This window comes from Aquarana catesbeiana, linkage group LG03 (genome assembly GCF_042186555.1).
Source record: "Aquarana catesbeiana isolate 2022-GZ linkage group LG03, ASM4218655v1, whole genome shotgun sequence".
NCBI lineage: Eukaryota > Metazoa > Chordata > Amphibia > Anura > Ranidae > Aquarana > Aquarana catesbeiana.
In genome coordinates, this window is record NC_133326.1 from 35,670,624 (window position 1) to 35,691,099 (window position 20,476).

Here is a 20,476-nt window from a genome sequence, read left to right on the forward strand (position 1 = left end):
TCTCTGGTCTCTTCTCCCGATGTTCCAGTTCTTCTGCCGGCTCCTCCGCTATCTTCATGCCGCTCTTTTGCCAGAGGAGGCCCGGACTTCTGGCTTCTTGGCTTCTGGGTTCTTCTCTTCTTCTCTTCTTCCGATGTTGACACGACGGTCTCTCAGGCTGGAATGCTCTCTAAGCACTCCGATGTGACTTATATAGGCGGAGACCCCGCCCCCTTATGCCGTCACAGTCCCTGGGCATGCTGGGACTGTGACGTTTTAGGGGGGCGTGGTCACCGGGTGATGTTGACGGAGGCCGGGAGAAGAGGAACCGGAGGGACCCCCGAAGTCGGAAGAAGACCCCCGAAGCCGGAAGAAGACCCCCCTGGAGCTGTCTAATAAACTACTTTAAGAACCTGTGTAGTGTGTTTTATTATTGACACTTTTTCCCTAGGTAAATGGGTAGGGGTACCATGTACCCCATACTCATTCACATAGGGTGGGGGGCGGGGATCTGGGGGCCCTCTTATTAAAGGGGGCTCCCGGATTCAGCTAAGCCCCCCCGCTCGCAGACCCCCACAACCAACGGCCAGGGTTGTCGGGAAGAGGCCCTTGTCCTCATCAACATGGGGACAAGGTGCTTTGTGGTGGGGGGGCCCTGCCTCCCCCAAAGCACCCACCCCCCATGTTGAGGGCATGCAGCCTGGTACGGTTCAGGAGGGGGGGCGCTCGCTCGTCCCCACCCCCTTTCCTGACCGGCCGTGCTGCGTGCTCGGATCGGGGTCTGGTATGGATTCTAGGGGGGACCCCACGCCGTTTTTTCGGCGTAGGGGGTTCCCTTTAAAATCTATACCAGACTTAAGGGCCTGGTATGCCCCGCGACGGGGCTTGCAAGGTGTCAATCTCGCCGATAAGCGAGATTCACTTCCTTTTCTAGTCCCGTCGTACCCGAGTCACGTTCAAAATGAATGGACTTGTCCGTGTGTGGGCAAGTCGGTTCATTCTGAAAGTCCGCCGTAACTCCGGCGAAAGTCCGTCGGAAAGACGGGCGGACCTAGCCTGCCAGAAAGTCTGGTCATGTGTAGGCAAGTCCGTCCGTTCAGATAGTCCGCCGGAAAGTCCGGCGGAAAGACCGTCGGACCAAGTCTGCTGGAAAGTCCGCTTGTGTGTACGAGGCATAATTGACCAATGAAAAAAAAACATACTTCTCTTTTAAAAATGTATATATACCGATCAGTCATAACTTTATGACCACCCACCTAATATTGGATAGGTCCCCTTTTGCCCCCAAAACAGCTCTGATCCTATGAGGCATGGATGGCACTAGACCTCTGAAAGTGCTGTGATATCTGGCACCAAGCCATCAGTAGCCAATCCTTTAGGTCAGTGGTCATCAACCCTGTCCTCAGGGCCCACTAACAGGCCAGGTTTGCAAGATAACTGAAATACATCACAGGTGATACCATTTGCTGCTCAGTGATTGCAGTATTCTAGTCTGCATCTCCCCAAGGTAATACATAAAACCTGGCCTGTTAGTGGGCCCTGAAGAAAGGGTTGATGACCATTGCTTTAGGTCATGTAAGTTGGGCGGTCCTTCATGGATCGCACTTGTTTTTTCATTACGTTTCACAGATGCTCGATTGGATTGAGATATGGGGAATATGGGGGCCAAGTCAACATCTTATACTTGTCATTGTGTTCCTCAAACCATTTTGGCAGTGTGGCAGGATGCATTATCCTGCTGAAAGAGACCATTGCCATCAGGAAATATTGTTTTCATAAAGGGGTGTATTTGGTCAGTAACAATATTTAGGTAGGTGGTACGTGTCAAATTAACATCCACATGAATGGCAGGACCCAAGGTTTTCCAGCAGAACGTTGCCCAAGGCATCACATTGCCTTCACTGGCTTTCTTCTATCCATAGTGCATCTTAGGAAAATGAAACACACATGTACCCAGCCATCCACATGATGTAAAAGAAAATGTGATTCATCAGACCAGGCCACCTTCTTCTATTGCTCTGTTGTCCAGTTTTGATGCTCACAAACCCACTGTAGGTGCTTTTGGCATACCTCCCAAGTTTTTGAGAAGGAAACAAGGGATATTGTTCTAGAAATGTTATAGATAGGCAACCCCTAGCCGCATATTGATTAGTGGTTCCAAATGAATAATAACTACTGCAGTAGGGAACAGACACAAAAGATACGCTCTTTCCAAAATAAGTGTTCTGTTTTATTTGACGCAATTGAAGGTTTTTATACACATGATTATGTAGTATCACATTAATATTACAATTGTATGGTAACAAGGGGCGTAACATAGGCAGGCTAATTCTAATCGGGACTCAAAATAATGCAAATATGTAATAAAAACATTTTTAGTGCTGTGTGCAATACATAGACTAATAAACAATAGAATACAATAATATACAGGATTTACAAATTTCCTTTACAGATCTCTATTAGTAAAGGAAAGTATGTAGGCATAGGACACACACCCTGCCACGCCCCGTTGAAGGAGTATTATAAAAAATATATATATTAGTTAAACACACAAGTGCTTTTTTTTTTTTACCACATTATTTCTTTATATTGGCTTTTGACATTTACAAATGCAGCAATTTAGAAACTGGATGAAAGGTTTAGCACTGGGAAACACTTTTTGAATGATCAATTATGCATTTTATATAAAACTATAGAGATCAGACAAAAATGAGGGACAAATTAGGAGGAAAGAGGGACAGAGGGACTTTGTTCCAAATCAGGGACAGTCCTTCGAAATCAGGGACATTTGGGAGCTATGTTTTGGCTGTGGATACGGGTCAGCATGAGCACCCTGACTGGTCTGAGGCTATGGAGCGCCAGCTTTTTCTGCTTTCAATACATCGACTTTAGGATCAACATGTTTACTTGCTGCCTAATATATATCACCCACTTTCAGATGCCACTGTAAGAAGATTATCAATGTTATTCATTTAACCTGTCAGTGGCCATAAAACATACCTCCCAACATTTTGAGATGGGAATGAGGGACACCTACTAGCAAATGTATGTAGGCATAGGACACGCCCCCTGCCACACCCCCTTAAAGGAGAATTAACCCCCCAAAAAAGGTTAATTAAATCCACAAGTGCTTTTTTATCACTACTATTCCTTTATATTGGCTTTTAAAATGTATAAATGCAGCAGTTTAGAAATTGGATGAAAGGTTTAGCACTGGGAAACACTTTTTGAAAGATAAATAGTGTATGTTATATATAACTATATAGATCAGACCAAAATGAGGGACAAATGAGGAGGAATGAGGGACAGAGGGACATAATTCCAAATCAGGGACAGTCCCTCCAAATCAGGGACAGTTGGGAGGTATGCATAAAATGATGGCTGATTCATTGGTGTGTTTGTGTATATATACAGTATATATATATATAAAATTCATCTTATCAGTCAAGCATCTCTTGTTTAATAAATCATCACCAAAGAAAATCTTTTTATTGTGTATTTGTATACTGCATGGATAGAATGGTGCAGTTGTGCTCAGCATTGAGTGAAAAGCTTTTCTGACCTATTGACACCTATTCAAAGGAACATTGTCATGGAACATCCAGTTCCCTGATTCCTCAGGAGCAAACAGAAAAAAAAATTATATTTATAAGTCAGACACACTGAGAAAAAAAGCATTTGATACTTCTACTGTTAATGTGAATAAAAAATAAACACAATGCTAAACATATCTAACAATGGTAATAACCACTTGCCAAGCGCCCTATAGCAGACATACTGCTGCAGGTTGGCAGCTGTGCACCGGATCAGGTATATATACAGTATCTCACAAAAGTGAGTACACCCCTCACATTTCTGTGAATATTTTATTATATCTTTTCATGTGACAACACTGAAGAAATGACACTTTGCTACAATGTAAAGTAGTGATTGTACAGCTTGTATAACAATGTAAATTTGCTGTCCCCTCAAAATAACTCAACACACAGCCATTAATGTCTAAACCGCTGGCAACAAAAGTGAGTACACCCCTAAGTGAAAATGTCCAAATTGGGCCCAAAGTGTCAATATTTTGTGTGCCCACCATTATTTTCCAGCACTGCCTTAACCCTCTTGGGCATGGAGTTCATCAGAGCTTCACAGGTTACCTCTGGAGTCCTCTTCCACTCCTCCATGACGACATCACGGAGCTGGTGGATGTTAGAGACCTTGCGCTCCTCCACCTTCCGTTTGAGGATTCCCCACAGATGCTCAATAGGGTTTAGGTCTGGAGTCATGCTTGGCCAGTCCATCACCTTTACTCTCAGCTTCTTTAGCAAGGCAGTGGTTGTCTTGGAGGTGTGTATGGGGTTGTTGTTATCATGTTGGAATACTACCCTGCGGCCCAGTCTCCGAAGGGAGGGGATCATGCTCTGCTTCAGTATGTCACAGTACATGTTGGCATTCATGGTTCCCTCAATGAACTGTAGCTCCCCAGTACCGGCAGTACTCATGCAGCCCCAGACCATGACACTCCCACCACCATGCTTGACTGTAGGCAAGACACACTTGTCTTTGTACTCCTCACCTGGTTGCCGCCACACACGCTTGACACCATCTGAACTAAATAAGTTTATCTTGGTCTCATCAGACCACAGAACATGGTTCCATTAATCTATATTATGCCCTGTACACACGGTCGGATTTTCCGACGGAGAAAGTGCGATCGGATTGTGTTGTCGGAAATTCCAATCGTGTGTGGGCTCCATCCATTTCCGACACACAAAGTTTGAGAGCATGCTATAAAATTTTCCGTCAACAAAATCCGATCCTTTAAATCCCGATCATGTGTAGACAAATCCAACACACAAAGTGCCACTCATGCTTAGAATAAATTAAGAGACGAAAGCTATTGGCTACTGCCCCGTTTATAGTCTTGACATACGTGTTTTACGTCACCGCGTTCAGAACGATCGGATTTTCCAACAACTTTGTGCGACCGTGTGTATGCAAGACAAGTTTGAGCCAACATCTGTCTGAAAAAATCCGATGGATTTTGTTGTCGGAATGTCCGATCAATGTCCGATCATGTGTACAGGGCATTAGTCTGCTTGTCTTCAGAAAACTGTTTGCGGGCTTTCTTGTATATCATCTTTAGAAGAGGCTTCCTTCTGGGACGACAGCCATGCAAACCAATTTGATGCAGTGTGCGGCGTATGGTCAGAGTACTGACAGGCTGACCCTCTACCCCTTCAACCTCTGCAGCAATGCTGGCAGCACTCATATATCTATTTCCCAAAGACAACCTCTGGATATAACGCTGAGCATGTGCACTCAACTTCTTTGGTCCACCACGGCGAGGCCTGTTCTGAGTGGAACCTGTCCTGGTAAACTGCTGTATGGTCTTGGCCACCGTGCTGCAGCTCAGTTTCAGGGTCTTGGCAATCTTCTTATAGCCTAGGCCATCTTTATGTAGAGCAACAATTCTTTTTTTTCAGATCCTCAAAGAGTTTTTTACCATGAGGTGCCATGTTGAACTTCCAGTGACCAGTATGAGAGAGTGAGAGCGATAACACCAAATTTAACACACCTGCTCCCCATTTACACCTGAGACCTTGTAACACTAACGAGTCACATAACATCGGGGAGGGAAAATGGCTAATTGGGCCCAATTTGGACATTTTCACTTAGGGGTGTACTCACTTTTGTTGCCAGCGGTTTAGACATTAATGGCTGTGTGTTGAGTTATTTTGAGGGGACAGCAAATTTACACTGTTATACAAGCTGTACACTCACTACTTTACATTGGAGCAAAGTGTCATTTCTTCAGTGTTGTCACATGAAAAGATAGAATAAATTATTTACAAAAATGTGAGGGGTGTACTCACTTGTGTGAGATACTGTATGTGATCCTGCACTTCTGGGTAGCATGCAGGAGTGCATGCTGTCGGTGGCTTGCTCCTGCTGTGATTATATACAGCGGGAGCCGTTCAGCGGGTACCGCGGACTCACCGATCGCTTGGTACAGAGGCAGGATGGCAATCTGCCTATGTAAACAAGGCAAATCGCCATTCTGTCAGTAGGGAAGGCATGGGTTCTGTGTTTCTGCAAAGCAGGGGCAAGGATCAATGCCTTCCCATAGTAAAAGTACCTCCCACAATGTACAAAAACACAGGCTAGGCACAGAGTTAACATTTTGATCACCCCTGATGTTAACCCTTTCCCATCCAATGTCATTAGTACAGTGACAGTGCATATTTTTAGCACTGATCAGTGTATTAGTGTCACTGGTGCCCCAAAAAGTGTCAAAAGTGTCAGTGTCCGCAATATCGCCGTCCCGCTTTAAGTCGCTGATCACCGACATTACTAGTAAAAAAAAATAAAAATAAATAAAAATTTCAAAATATATCTCTATATCTGTTTGTAGACATGATAACTTTTGCACAAACCAATCTATATACGCTTATTGGCAGAATACATATTGGCCTAAATTGATGAAGAAATTCAATTTTTTACATTTTTTTATTGGATATGTTTTATAGCAGAAAGTAAAAAAAAATAGCTTTTCTTTTTTTTTTTTAAATCGTCGGTCTTTTTTTGTTTATAGCAAAAAAAAAACAAAAAAAAAAAAAAAAACGCAGGGGTGATCAAATACCAAAAGAAAGCTTTATTTGTGGGAAAAGGGACATACTCGGGAGGATATCCATGGACGCCCCCCCCAGACCTGGACAACTGCGCTGTAGCTGTCTTTTGGCTATAGCACAGTTTCAAACCAGTTAACCCCTTCATTGCTAGAAATGTTTTTTTGCAGACCTGTTTAACAAAAATTATTTTAGGCCTGAAGATTAGTTAAAACCTCCAAAAACGATATATTTCCTGAAGGTAGAGACCCTGGAGAATAAAATACTGGTAGTTCGAAAAAATGTTTTCACTATATTAGCTCAACGGTTTATCATATTTTCAGTAGAAAATACATTTTCACGCAACATATTATGTACAAAGTTTGGTACCCAAAAATGACCATAGGTGGTGTTTTAAAAGCCCCTATAGGCCATTTGTTTACAGTTAACCATGAATAACAGCCATAGAATTATTGCTCTTACTTCCGTGTGCACAGCCATATGTAATGGCACAATAAACATTTTGGTATATAGGCAGTAGCACCCCAATGTGTGTGTGTGTTTAGGTTCGTGTGTACATGTAGTGTATGTGTAGGTCTACGTTTGAGGGGTTTGTAAGTGCTTGAGTGTAACTTTTATTTCTTGCTATATTTTTCACTAAATTTTATTTAGTGAAAAAAAGGAAGGAAGTGAGGGAAGGGTTCCATGAAAAAAAGGTATTTAACCACTTCAGCCCCAGAAGGTTTGGCTGCTGAATGACCAGGCCATTTTTTGCGATTCGGCACTGCGTCGCTTTAACTGACAATTGCGCGGTCGTGCGACGCTGCATCCTAACAAAATTGATGTCCTTTTTTTTCCCACAAATAGAGCTTTCTTTTGGTGGTATTATGCGCTATAAACAAAAAAAGAGCGACAATTTTGAAAAAAACGCAATATTTTGTACTTTTTGCTGTAATAAATATCCCCATTTTTTTTTTTTTTTTTAAAAAAAGCAAATTTTTTCTCAGTTTAGGCCGATATGTATTCTACATATTTTTGGTAATAAAAATCGCAGTAAGCATATATTGATTGGTTTGCGCAAAAGTTATAGCATCTACAAAATAGGGGATAGATTTATGGAATTTTTATTATTATTATTATTTTTTTTTACTAGTAATGGCAACGCTCTGCAATTTTTATCGTGACTGCAACATTATGGCAGGCACATCGGACAATTTTGACACATTTTTTAGACCATTGGCATTTATACAGCGATCAGTGCTATAAAAATGCATTGATTACTGTAACAATGTCACTGGCAATGAAGGGGTTAACTGTGTTCCCTCTTTGTGTTCACAAAGAGATCCCGGTTCTCGCCGTTCCACGAGCGATCACAGGAGGCCCGGCGTTTATCGCGACCGCCGGGCACTTGCATCGGCTCCGGGGGCCCACAAATAGAATGACGTAACATGACGGCGGTTCGCGCAGCTGAGCCATGTTGCCGCAGCACAACTGCAGAGGCTGGTCGGCAAGCAGTTAAAATTAAATTAACCACTTGCCGAACGCCATATAGCAGAATGACGTCGGCAAAGTGGTTTCAATATCCTGACTGGGCGTCATATGACGTCCTCAGGATATTAAGCTGCTGACAAATGACGGCTAGGTGGCGCAGCTTTTGTTCTGGGAGGCTGTCATATGACGGCCTCCCAGAACGACCGCTCTCGCTCTCCCCCGGGGGCATGCATCGCGGCGATCGTTGTTGCCGTGTGACACACCGCAACTCCGATCTAGGTAAAGAGTCCCTGACAGATACTCTTTACCACCTGATCAGCCGTGTCCAATCACGGCTGATCACAGTGTGAATAGGAAGAGCCGTTGATCGGCTTTTCCTCACTTGCGTCTGTCAGACGAGAGTAGAGGAGAGCCGATTGGCTGCTCCTCTCACAGGGGGGTCTGTGCTGATTGATTATCAGCGCAGCCCCTCTGAGGATGCCCACACTGGACCACCAGGGACGCCACTAGGACCACCAGGGACGCCACTAGGACCACCAGGGATGTAACCACCAGTTATGCCACCCTAGACCACCAGGGATGCCAATTAGTGCCCACAATAGATGCCAATCAGTGCCCACAATGGGCACCACTGATTGGCAGGCATTATTGTTTGGCACTGATTGGCATCTATCCGTACCATCAACTACTGTACATCAGTGCCACCTATCAGTGTCCATCCATGCCCATACGTGCCGCCTATAAGTGCCCATCCGTTCTGCCTATCAGTGCCCATCTGTGCCGCCTTTCAGTGCCACCTATGTGGACCCATCAGTGCTGCATATCAGTGCCACCTATCATTGCCCATCAGTGCCGCATATGAGTGCCCATCAGTGCCACCTTATCATTGCCTGTCAGTGCAGCCCCATCAATGCCCATCAGCAAAAGGAGAAAACTTACTTATTTACAAAGTTTTGTAACAGAAACAAACAAAAAAAACCATTTTTTTTCAAAATTTTCGGTCTTTTTTTATTTGTTTAGCAGAAAATAAAAATCCCAGAGGTGATCAAATACCACCAAAAGAAAGCTCTATTTGTGGGAACAAAAATGCTAAAAATTTTGTTTGGGTACAGTGTAGTATGACCGCGCAATTGTCATTCAAACTGCGACAGCTCTGAAAGCTGAAAATTGGTCTGGGCAGGAAGGTGTATAAGTGCCCTGTATTGAAGTATAGAAGTGGTTAAAAAAAATATTAGATTCCTAGAGGTTGGGGTAGGAGGGGAGTAAAAAAGGTTAGTGGGGATGGTAAAGGTCCGCCTTAATATTAAAGAGGAGTCCCCCCCCCCCACAAAAAAAAAAATACTATAAGTGCTGACTTTTAATATTAGGACACTTACCTGTCCTGGCATCCAGCAGTGTCCTCACTCAAGCCTATTCTTGAATCAGCTCTCGGGTGCTGGAGCCGCCGTCTTTGCTAAGGGAAACCGGCAGTGAAGCCTTGCAGCTTCATGGCCGGATCCCTACTGCATGCATGCTGTGCTTTGTGAAAGGGCCACAGCCTTCTGAGACCTGTGTAGTGTCCCAGAAGACTGCAGGGGAAGGAGGGAGGCTGAACTTCCTGCCATGGACGAACTGAGCCAGAAGTGGGAACAGGTACCTGTCAAAACCAGGTAACCCCCCCCCCCCCCCAAAAAAAAAGGTGCCAAATGTGGCAGCGGAGGGGGGAGGGTGGGAGACAGATAAGCGGAGCTTCCCCTTTTGGGTGGAGTTCTGCTTTAAATCTCCATGTGTTCAAAATAAATACTAGCTTTATTTTTCAATGCAGGGCTATATGGCTTATAAAAGAAATGGAAAGATCTTCTATAGTGTAGCAAATATTTATTAAAGTAGTATAGACCTCTGAAATGAAAAATGAACAAAGGATATCCCTCTGTAGTGTGTACTTACCTCTGTCCAAAGCACCTAGTGTGATTTCTGTCTGCTGTCTCATTCCTCTGCTATCTGCATAAGTCATGTCTGACAGTCTAGGCCAGTGGTCTCCAAACTGCAGCCTGAGGGCCGCATGTGGCCCTTTGTTGGCCCTTATCTGGCCCTTGCGGCACTATTCCTCCCATTGATACAAAAGTACTATTCCCCCCACTGACACCAATGGTGAGGCACTATTCCTTCCACGTACACCAATGATGGGGTGCTATTCCTTCCACTGATACTAAATATGGGGCACTGTTCCTCCTACTGGCACCAATGATGAGACACTATTCTTTCCAATAACACCAGCAATGGGGCACTATTCCTCCCACTGACACCAATGATGGGGCATTGTTTATTCCCATCGACGCCAAGGCATTTTCTACTCTCACTAGCCACATCCTGGCCCCCCTAAAGTCTGAAGAACAGTAAACCGGCCCTTTGTTTAGAAAGTTTGGAGACCCCTGTTCTAGGCCCACGCAGACCATCCCAAGAAATGGCCCCACCCCCACCTCCAGCACACAGCATGCGAATGACAACCTTAGCTATGCATGTTTTCTTATGAGACTCTGTAGAGGGGGTGTGTGTCCATTCCCTCCACTCAGGTCTCAGATTACACCCAGCTCCCTGGTCTATTCTGTGCAATGTGTGATGTTGGATTCCTACCTCCTCCCTTTTAGAGCTCAGAAATGCTGTGTAAATTCTGGACTTTGAATGGCTGTAGAGAAGGGAGGTCTGCAAACAAACAGGTACAACTTATGTAGGAAGGTTTCACATGACAATTGTCACTTCAGTGGGCATATGTAAGGTTTCACAACCACTTTAAATATTGAAATTTTTTATTTTTGTTCTGTAATACAAGAACCTTCTAGAGAAATAGTAAAAAAAAAGCTATAATTAATGCAAACTTACTGCCCATAGTAAAATAGAAAATCATAATTCTGGGAAAAGTGACGTCTGTATAAGTGCCAAATTCAATCATAAGTGTCACTGAACTGAATTTATTTCTTATATTCCTATAAATTGCATTTTAAAAAAAAATCAGAAACAGCATTTTTCTCTGAAAAGGTCAGACTTTGGGAATCTGAGAAGATACCTCTCTACATTTATCAGGCTGGTTTTATCACCAGGGTATTTCTTTCAGTCTTCAGAATCGGATAATATTGGTATTCATATTGATTTTCAAGTCAGAGCAGATCAGTAAATAATTATCTTATCATATTTTTTATTCACATATTTTTATTGAAACTATATAAACTTTACCTTTTATTTCTTTTCTTTTCTTTTTTTTTTTTTTTTTTTTTTAGCAGTTTCTGTCGGAGAGATGCTGGGTATAAATGGTGCCTTGGAGTTACTTTTTAAAATTATTACACCTTTTACCAGAAGAAATACAGAAACCATCAAGTAGGTATTCAACAATTGTGTTTGAAATCCATTTACATTTTTTTTCTATATTTACTTTCATAATACATGTTTGTATATTATGTTGACTAAATGTGGGTTTATTTACTAAAGTAAAATAGGTTGCTAAGTGTATAGCAATTTCACTTTGCAAAGAATACTCAATCCAATGTAAGGACAATTCATAAAAATATCATCAGAGTGATCTTCCAATTACTGTGAGTGAGGTTACTATAAGCAAATAGGTTGTTCACTTTGCAAGGGAATTTTCGCATTGTAGGGAAATTCTCCCCTTAGCTTAGTGAATGTGGTGAAAATTCAGTTTGCAAAGAGTACCCAATCACATGAAGAAAAGTAGAAATAAAAAACAAGCATTTTTCTTGCACGTGATTGGATGGTGGTAGTCAGCAGTGCTTCACCTCATTCCTAAGCTCATTCCCTTGTGCAACTTCCTTTGCAAAGTGAAGTCTATTTACCTTTAGTAAATCAACCCCATCGTGTTTTTTTTTAGTTTTGGATGAAGCGGAAAAGGATGAGAACTCCCTGAATTTGATTTTTTTTACTGCTATCTGTGACTCTGTCCTGCTGTCAGCATTTTAATCAAACAAAAAGAAATTGAAAATCTTCGACAAGGACAAACAAAAAAAATCTGACTGGGGTTCTTGCGTTCCCCTACTTTGCTAAAGAAAAGCTTTTTTTGCCTCCTGGTACCATAATAGCAGTATAAATGTGGATTGGTGCCAAGATAGGAAAATTACGGTAAGTATTTGATACAGTTTTCCATTTTCCTGGAGCCAACATGGCAGCATGCTATCAAATAAATGCTGTCATGTTGGCGCCAGCAAAATGGAAATATGTATCTAATACTTACCGTAATCTTCTTTTCCCGGTACCACTCCACATGGATTGGTCTCAGGATAGGAAAATTATGGTAAGTAGTTGATACATTTTTCCTCTTTCCCTTTCCATACTATCACATGTATGCCATGTTGCCACCAGGAAAATCTTTTCCAGCTGGTCTTTGCTCAGATCGTCAGGTTTATTCACTCTTTCACTCTTTCTTTTGGATTTGTATTCATTTTTATACTATAGAGCAGTGGTCTCCAAACTGTGGCCCAAGGGCTGGATGTGGCCCTTTGCTTACTTTTATCCAACCCTTGGGGCATTATTCCCCTTCACTGTCAGCAGCAGTGGGCCGTAGTCCCTGCCACTCTATTCCTCCTACTGACACCAATGATGGGGCCCTGGTCCTCTCACTGACACTAATTATGGGACACTATTCCTTCCACTGACACCAGTGATGGGCACTATTCCTCCCACTGAAACCAAAGATGGGCAGTATTCCTCCCACTAACACCAGATTGTTTTCTACTCCCACTGGCCCCCCAAAAAATTTGAAGGACACTTATCTGACCCTTTGTTTAGAAAATTTGGCGATCCCTGTTATAGAATATGCAACATTTAGAGTGAGAATACCCTAAACCTGGCAGGAGCAAAGACAGGAACTACAGTAGGGAAGCCCCAGAATTGGAGTCCTGAGAGATACAAGGAAGGGGGAACAATGCAGAGTCTGATCAGATCCGCCTGAAAAACTGATAGGCGGACCTGATCGAACAGCTGTGTGAAAGGACCCTAACCCTCTACTTCGTTCTCCTCTGCCTCCATCCAATAACTCGCTCACTGCCCAGGAGATTGACAATCACTTCAAAAATAAGATTGATACAATTCTTTATGAGATCCCCACTGCACAGATATCTCCACCACTTAACACCCCATGTCCACAGGTACACTTAACACCAATTTTAACAACCTATCTCCTTGCTCCCATTTTCCTCCAAACACCTTGAACGCCTGGTCTACAACCAACTGAGTGACCACTCATTAAAAATAACCCCCTTCAGTCTGGATTTCACCCTCAACACTCCACAGAAACTGCTTACCTAAAACTCACAAACAATTTACTAACAGCTAAAACCAATGGACACTATTCTGTACCCCTACTTCTGGACCTTTCGGGTGCTTTTGATACGATTGACCACCCCCTTCTCCTCAAAAGCCTTTGGTCTCCATGACCATGGCTGTACTCTTCCTTGGTTCACATCTTACCTATCCCACCACACCTTCAGTGTCACTTAAAATTCTACGTCCGCCTCTCAACCTACTTTCTCCATCTGGGTTCCCCAAGGTTCTGTTCTTGGACCTCTCCTATTCTCGATCTACACCTCCTCCCTGGGTCAGCTGATTTACAGCCTTCCATAGCTTTCAATATAATCTCTATGCTGACAACACCCACATTTATCTCTCTACCCCTCAGCTCATGACATCACTCTCTTCATGCATCACTAATTTACTGACTGACGTATCAGTCTGGATGTCACACCACTTCCTCAAACTCAATCTGTCCAAAAACCAAGTTCATAATATTTCCTCTCTAACGTGCCCCTTCCCCTGACTTCTCCTTCAAAATCAATGGCACAGCCATCAACCCCCCCCCCCCCCCCCCATGCCAGAGTGCTAGGTCTAATCCTAGACTGAACTCTCCTTTTGGCCCCACATCCAATGACTGTCCAAAGCTTGCTGCCTCAACCTCTGGAACATTTCCAAAACACGCCCCTTCCTAACCAATGACATCACAATGCTTCAAATTCACTCTCAGGTCATCTCTTGCCTCAATTACTGCAACTCCCTCCTCATTGGCTTAACTTTACATAGGCTATCCCCCCCTTCAGTCCATCATGAATGCTGCATCCACCTTACCCACCATTCAGTGTCTGCTACCCCTCTCTGCCAATTCCTCCATTGGCTGCCACTCACCCAATTAATTAAATAAAAATTACTAACAAACACTTACAAAGCCGTCCCCACCTACATTACTAACCTGGTCTCAAAATACCAACGTAATCGTTCTCTTCACTCCTCCCAAGGCCTCCTGCTCTCTAGCTCCCTTGTCAACTCCTCCCATGCTTGCCTCCGGGACATTTCACAAGCCTCTCCCATCCTATGGAACTCCCTATCCCAATTTGTCCAGCTTTCTCCTACTCTGTCCACTTTTAGGCGATCCCTGAAAACCCTTTTCTTTTGAGAAGCCTATTCTGCCTACACCTAACAGCTGTATTTCTACATTCTCTATCAGCTCATCCCCACAATTTTTACCTTTTTTATGACTTGAACCTTCCTTTTATATTGTAAACTCTAACGAGCAGGGCCCTCTGATCGCTCCTGTATTGAATTTTAATGTAACTATACTGTCTGCCCACGCGATGTAAAGCGCTGCGCAAACTGTTGGTGTTATATAAATACTGTATAATATTAATAACTTATTTACTAATGCTACTAGCATAAGGATTACAAATAGTTGATGAAGATTGAGAGAGTTAAGATCCAAATATAGTTTAGAATATACAATATATATATATATATATATATATATATATATATATATATATATTTAGATATATTTTTTTTAGGTAAGACAACATTCTTCACCTTCGTGTTGGTACAGTGTTTATTTGATAGCCTTTTCTCCTTAATAATCAGCACTGGTTGTTTCTCTTTCCCTCTGCTCAGCGACCTTACTGAGAAAGGCGCACCGTGTTGAGTTGTACATTGACAAATGACTAGATAAGCAGGAAGTGAACTGATAAAAGAAGCACACTTATACAAGTGCTAAAAAGGCAGCTCCTCTAAGAGACTATAGACAAAGAATGCAATGCTAAGAATGTCAACTTTTATCTTTTCTTAGCATTTTCCCAATAATACTTTTTTTTTATTAGCATTAACAGCCAAATTTTTTGGGGGACAAACTTTCAGGGTGTATCTCCTTTCATCAAGATCCAAACAGTACTAATATATTGCACCTTAACAAAGGGGATTTGGATGTTAGTGAAAATAAAAAATAAAAAAATATATCATGGACAGTACTCAATTGTTTTTTTAAGTTAAAAGGTAACTCCACTTTCGTGGGGAAAAAAATAAAATAAAAAAATAAATAAAATAATTTAGCAAATAAAGAAAAAATATTATTGTGTATACAATTGCAACACGAGTCATATTGTAATTGAATGCTATTAAAAAATAATTTTCTGAAAATGTAATGCAATATAGCTACCTGAAGATGCTCTGTACACAGAATTTGTACTGACCACCCCCAGAAACATAATTTTCCTGCTTGTGTGATTGGCTTAATGATTTTCCCAGAAGTCTACACTAGGATACAAGTCAGATTTCCGGCATCCCCTGCAGAAAAAAAAAAATCACTTTTGGTGAGATACTCCCAATAGGAAATCATTTCTAAAGGGATGCAGGCCCAGCAGCTTTCCTCATTAGTGCCCTGCAGGTGCACAGCTGATTGATAATTATGAAACCACTCTCGTTAGACTCACTTTCCCACATGGGCACAGACAAACACACAGGGATTTCTTCAGAATAGCAAAAGGTAGGAATCTGCAACAAAGTTTGTTAAAACCCCTGCAATGTACATAGATCACCCAGAGCTAGAGCTGCACGATTAATAGTTAAAAAAATCATGATCTCGATTAAAAACCCTCACGATTTCTCTATGTAGAATTTCCCATTCATTTATGTAACAAGTGTAGAGAGTTCTCTGCTCACTCAGCTGTCAAAAGAAAAAAAAAAAACGGGCAGCCTGCCAAGTTTTTCACAACATTGTCCGCACTGGTAGAGAACTAGTAACTTTTCGTTCTTAGATCAAAGGAATGAATTTCCGTGTGTGGATGAGGTCAGTTTAATTACTTAAAGACTAAACCTTTTTCTGACACTTGTTTCTTACAAAGTAAAATCAGTATTTTTTGATAGAAAATTACTTGGAACCTCCAAACATTTTATTTATATATATATATATTGCGCAGCGGTCTTTCAAACACAATTTTTTGGGAAAAATACACTTCAATGAATTAAAAAACAAAACGAAACAGTAAAGTTAGCCCAATTTTTTTGTGTAATGTGAAGGATGATGCTACGCCGCGAGAATCGTGATCTTTATTCTAAGCAAAAAAATCGTGATTCTCATTTTATCCAGAACCGTGCAGCTCTACCCAGAGGGGCATGTTTTTTTCTCAACAAAAGTGGAGTTACACTTTAAGTTACAAAATTAAGTGTACTAATATGGCTATACTCACCTCCAGCATTTCCCAAATAACTCAGCATAACACCATTCACATCAGACCTTATCTTTCAAAGGAGCTCACAATTTAATGTCTCTACCACACAACTACTTTCACACGGGCACTCCGTGTATCCATTTTTCACCCATCTATTGACAGATGAAAAACGGACACCAATGCATTCCTATGGACAAATGGATATAAACAAACATCAGTGCTTAGTGAAAGAAATGAGAATCTGGTGACTTCCCTCATCCAATCATATGCAGCAAAAAACATTTTTTTGTATTATTTCTCTTGCACGTGACCGAGTATTCTTTGCAGTGAATACTCGGTCACTGCATTTACTAAAATATGGGGCAAATTTCCTTACAAAGTGAAACTTCCCTTGTAAAGTGAACATCCTATGTGCATGTGTACAGGTATGTTGAATATGTGGAGAATCATACAATTCGTATGTGTAGTTTGTGTGATTCTTTGCAGATCAGACAGTTCGCCATTCAAATATTCAATTTCTGATGAATCAAAAATTGCAAACTGCAAATCTGCAAGAACTGCAGATTTTCATGATTACATTATCACTAATGCCACCTTGGAACCATTTTGCATACTAAACTACCTTACCATACCATACCAAGCTGCAAATATGTTTCCTGGTTTACAGTTTTACAGTTTTTCCAATGAAGAAAAACTGTTCAGGTCTCAGTCCTGAACGGTCACATTAGTGAACCGGGGGTTACAAAGTAAAATAAATGTGTTATTGCTGAGTGTGTTGGTATCAAGATTAAAGCAACAACATAACACATTGATTGAGGCTGGGTTCACACCATCACCACATCTTTCTCAAAGAAGGGGTCCGGTGTGTCCTGGTTCACTATTTCAGTTCCGATTTCAGCCCGAATTTGGGGCTGAAATCAGACCTGAAATGGACCAAAAGACAAAATGTACTGGACCTGCTGCGGAGATATGTGAACCAGCTCCATAGAGAACCAGGCAAAATCTCCTGCTGTTGGATGTGTGGAACCTGCATCCAATTCGCAATGGTGTGAACCCAGCCTGAGACTAATTTAATTCAGATAAGGCACCAAGTGAGTTTCATTACCACCTTAATCAGCCACAGAACTTGTGTAATTAATATGTGTTTGGGTTTAAAGGGATGAAGTGGCAACCCTAAGCGAGACCATGTTGAGTGTACAGTCAAGGAACAATACTGGATATCAGTGATTTTCAGTCAATACATACTACCACTCTTTCTGCTTTGTGTTCTTCTGCATACTCTCTTTCCCCTTTAGATCACAGCTTGCTCTTGTTGACTTATTTGACCGTCCAGCTGTCTGTAATATACTCCTGGGGCCTTCTTTCTCCAATTGTTTGCCCACTAACTAGTCATGTAGACTGTGGTGGTGTTTATCTAAGACGGCTTCCATCTATCCCAATCCACCATCAGCTCCCATTTCCACCTTTCCACCATTGACTCTTAAGCTTGATACACACTATACATTCTCCATTCATAGTTTGGCTCTTATTTTATTTATTTATTTCAGGTACTTATATAGAGCCATCAATTTACACAGCGCTTTACAGATATACAATGCTGTGAAAAAGTATTTGCTCCCTTTCTGATTTTTTTTTTGTTTTTTGCACATTTGTCACACTTAAAGGACTCAGATCATCATACTAATTTTATTATTACACAAAGATAAGCCGAGTAAATACAAAATGCAGTTTTTAAATGATGGTTTCATTTATTAAGGCAAAAATGCTATCCAAACCTGCCTGGCTTAATGTGAAAAAGTAATTGCCCCCTAAATCTAATAACTGGTTGTTCCACCCTTGGCGGCAACAACTGCAATCAAGCGTTTGCGATAACTTGCAATGAGTCTTTAACATTGCTGTGGAGCAATTGTTTTAATTCAGCCACAATGGAGGGTTTTCCAGCATGAACGGCCTGTGTAAGGTCATGATAAAGTATCTCAATTGGATTTAAGTCCGGGCTTTAACTAGGCCACCCTAAAACCTAAATTTTGCTTTGTTTGGACCATTTGGAGGTGGACTTGCTGTTGTGTTTCAGATCATTGTCCTGCTGCATAACCCAAGTGCACTTGAGCACGAACTGATGGCCGGACATTCTCCTTTAGGATTTTATGGTAGAGCTCAGAATTCATGGTTCCATCAATTATGGTAAGTCGTCCAGATCCTGCAACTGCAAAACAGCCCCAGACCATCACGCTACCACCACCATGTCTGACTGTCGGTATGATGTTCTTGTTATGAAATGCTGTATTAGATTTAAGCCAGATGTAACGGGATGCACACCTTCCAAAAAGTTTAATTTTTATCTTATCAGTCCACAGAATATTTGCTTAAAAGTCCTGGGGGTAATCAATATTTTTTTTGGGAAATGTGAGATGAGCCTTTGTGTTCTTTTTGGTCAGCAGTGGCTTTGGCCTTGGAACTCTCCCATGGGTGCCATTTTTGCCCAGTCGCTTTCTTATTGTTGAATCATGAACACTGATCTTACCCGAGGCAAGTGAGGCCTGCAGTTCTTTAGATGTTGTTCTGGGTTCATTTATGACCTCCTGGATGCTCGTCGTCATGCTCTTGGAGTATTTTTTGTAGGCCACTCCTGGGAGTGTTCCAAGTTACCTCCATTTGTGGATAATGTCTCTCCTTGTGGTTCACTGGAGTTCAAAAGCTTTAAAAATGGTTTTGAAACCCTTCCTAGGCCAATACATGTACATTACTTTGTTTCTAATCTCTTGAATTTTTTTAGATTGTGGCATAATGTGTGGCTTTTTGTGATCTGTTAGCATGCTTCACTTTGCCAGACAGCTTCTATTTATGTGATTTATTGATTCAACAGGTCAGGCTAATCACAGTTCATTCATGATTCAGCATGGGAGGGGGCAATAACTTTTTCACATAGGGCCAGGCAGGTTTGAACTGCTTTTTTCCCTTACTAAATTAAATAATAATTTAAAAACTGCATCTTGGATTTACTTGTGTTATCTTTGTGTAATATTAAAGATTGTTTGATGATCTGAATCATTTAAGTGTGAGGAATATGCAAAAAAATTAAAAATCAGGAAGGGGGAAATACTTTTTCACAGCACTGTATATTATACAGTCACAACAGTCTTTCCCTCAAGGAGCTTACAATCTAAAATCCCTAACTCACATTCATACATACACATGTTAGGGCAAATTTAGACAGGAACCAATTAACCTTCCAGCATGTCTTTGGTGTGTGGGAGGAAAACTGAGTCCTCGGTTTCCCACGCAGAAAACCCACACAGGCACTGGGAGAACATGCTCTTTTTCTTCTATTTTGTTCAATGCAGGAGCACTAAAGATTGACTTTACATAAGTGACTAACAAACTGAAGCTGAACTCCAGCTAACACTTTTTAAGTAGTTAAAGGAACATTTTTTTTTTTTTGGGATAAAGGTTTCACAGAAATTAATAAAAGCTGATCATTGTAAGTTTAACTACTTCAGCCCTGAAAGAATTAACCCCCTTCCCGACCAGAGCATTTTTTACGATATGGCACTGCGTCGCTTCAACTGACAATTTCGCGGTTGTGCGACGTTGCACCCAAACAAAATTGACGTCCTTTTTTTCCCACAAATAGAGCTTTCTTTTGGTGGTATTTGATTACCTCTCCGTTTTTTATGTTTTGCGCTATAAACAAAAAAAGAGCGACAATTTTGAAAAAAAAGCAATATTTTTTACTTTTTGCTATAATAAATATCCCCAAAAAATATATAAAAAAACAAATTTCTTTCTCAGTTTAGGCCGATTTGTATTCTTCTACATATTTCTAGTAAAAAAAAAATGCAATAAGTGTATATTGATCGGTTTGCACAAAAGTTATAGCGTCTACAAAATAGGGGATAGTTTTATGGCATTTTCATTATAATTTTTTTTTTTTTTTAG

General features: G+C 41.4%; 1 protein-coding gene across 1 annotated transcript in view; it reads left to right on the forward strand.

Annotated features, from left to right (window-relative positions):
* Window positions 1–20,476, forward strand: part of AGBL1 (AGBL carboxypeptidase 1) — a 1,138,256-nt gene that overhangs the window by 203,949 nt on the left and 913,831 nt on the right. The window contains exon 5 of the mRNA XM_073623519.1: window positions 11,327–11,420. Within this exon, the coding sequence (XP_073479620.1) occupies window positions 11,327–11,420 (94 nt within the window). The remainder of the gene's footprint in view (window positions 1–11,326; window positions 11,421–20,476) is intronic.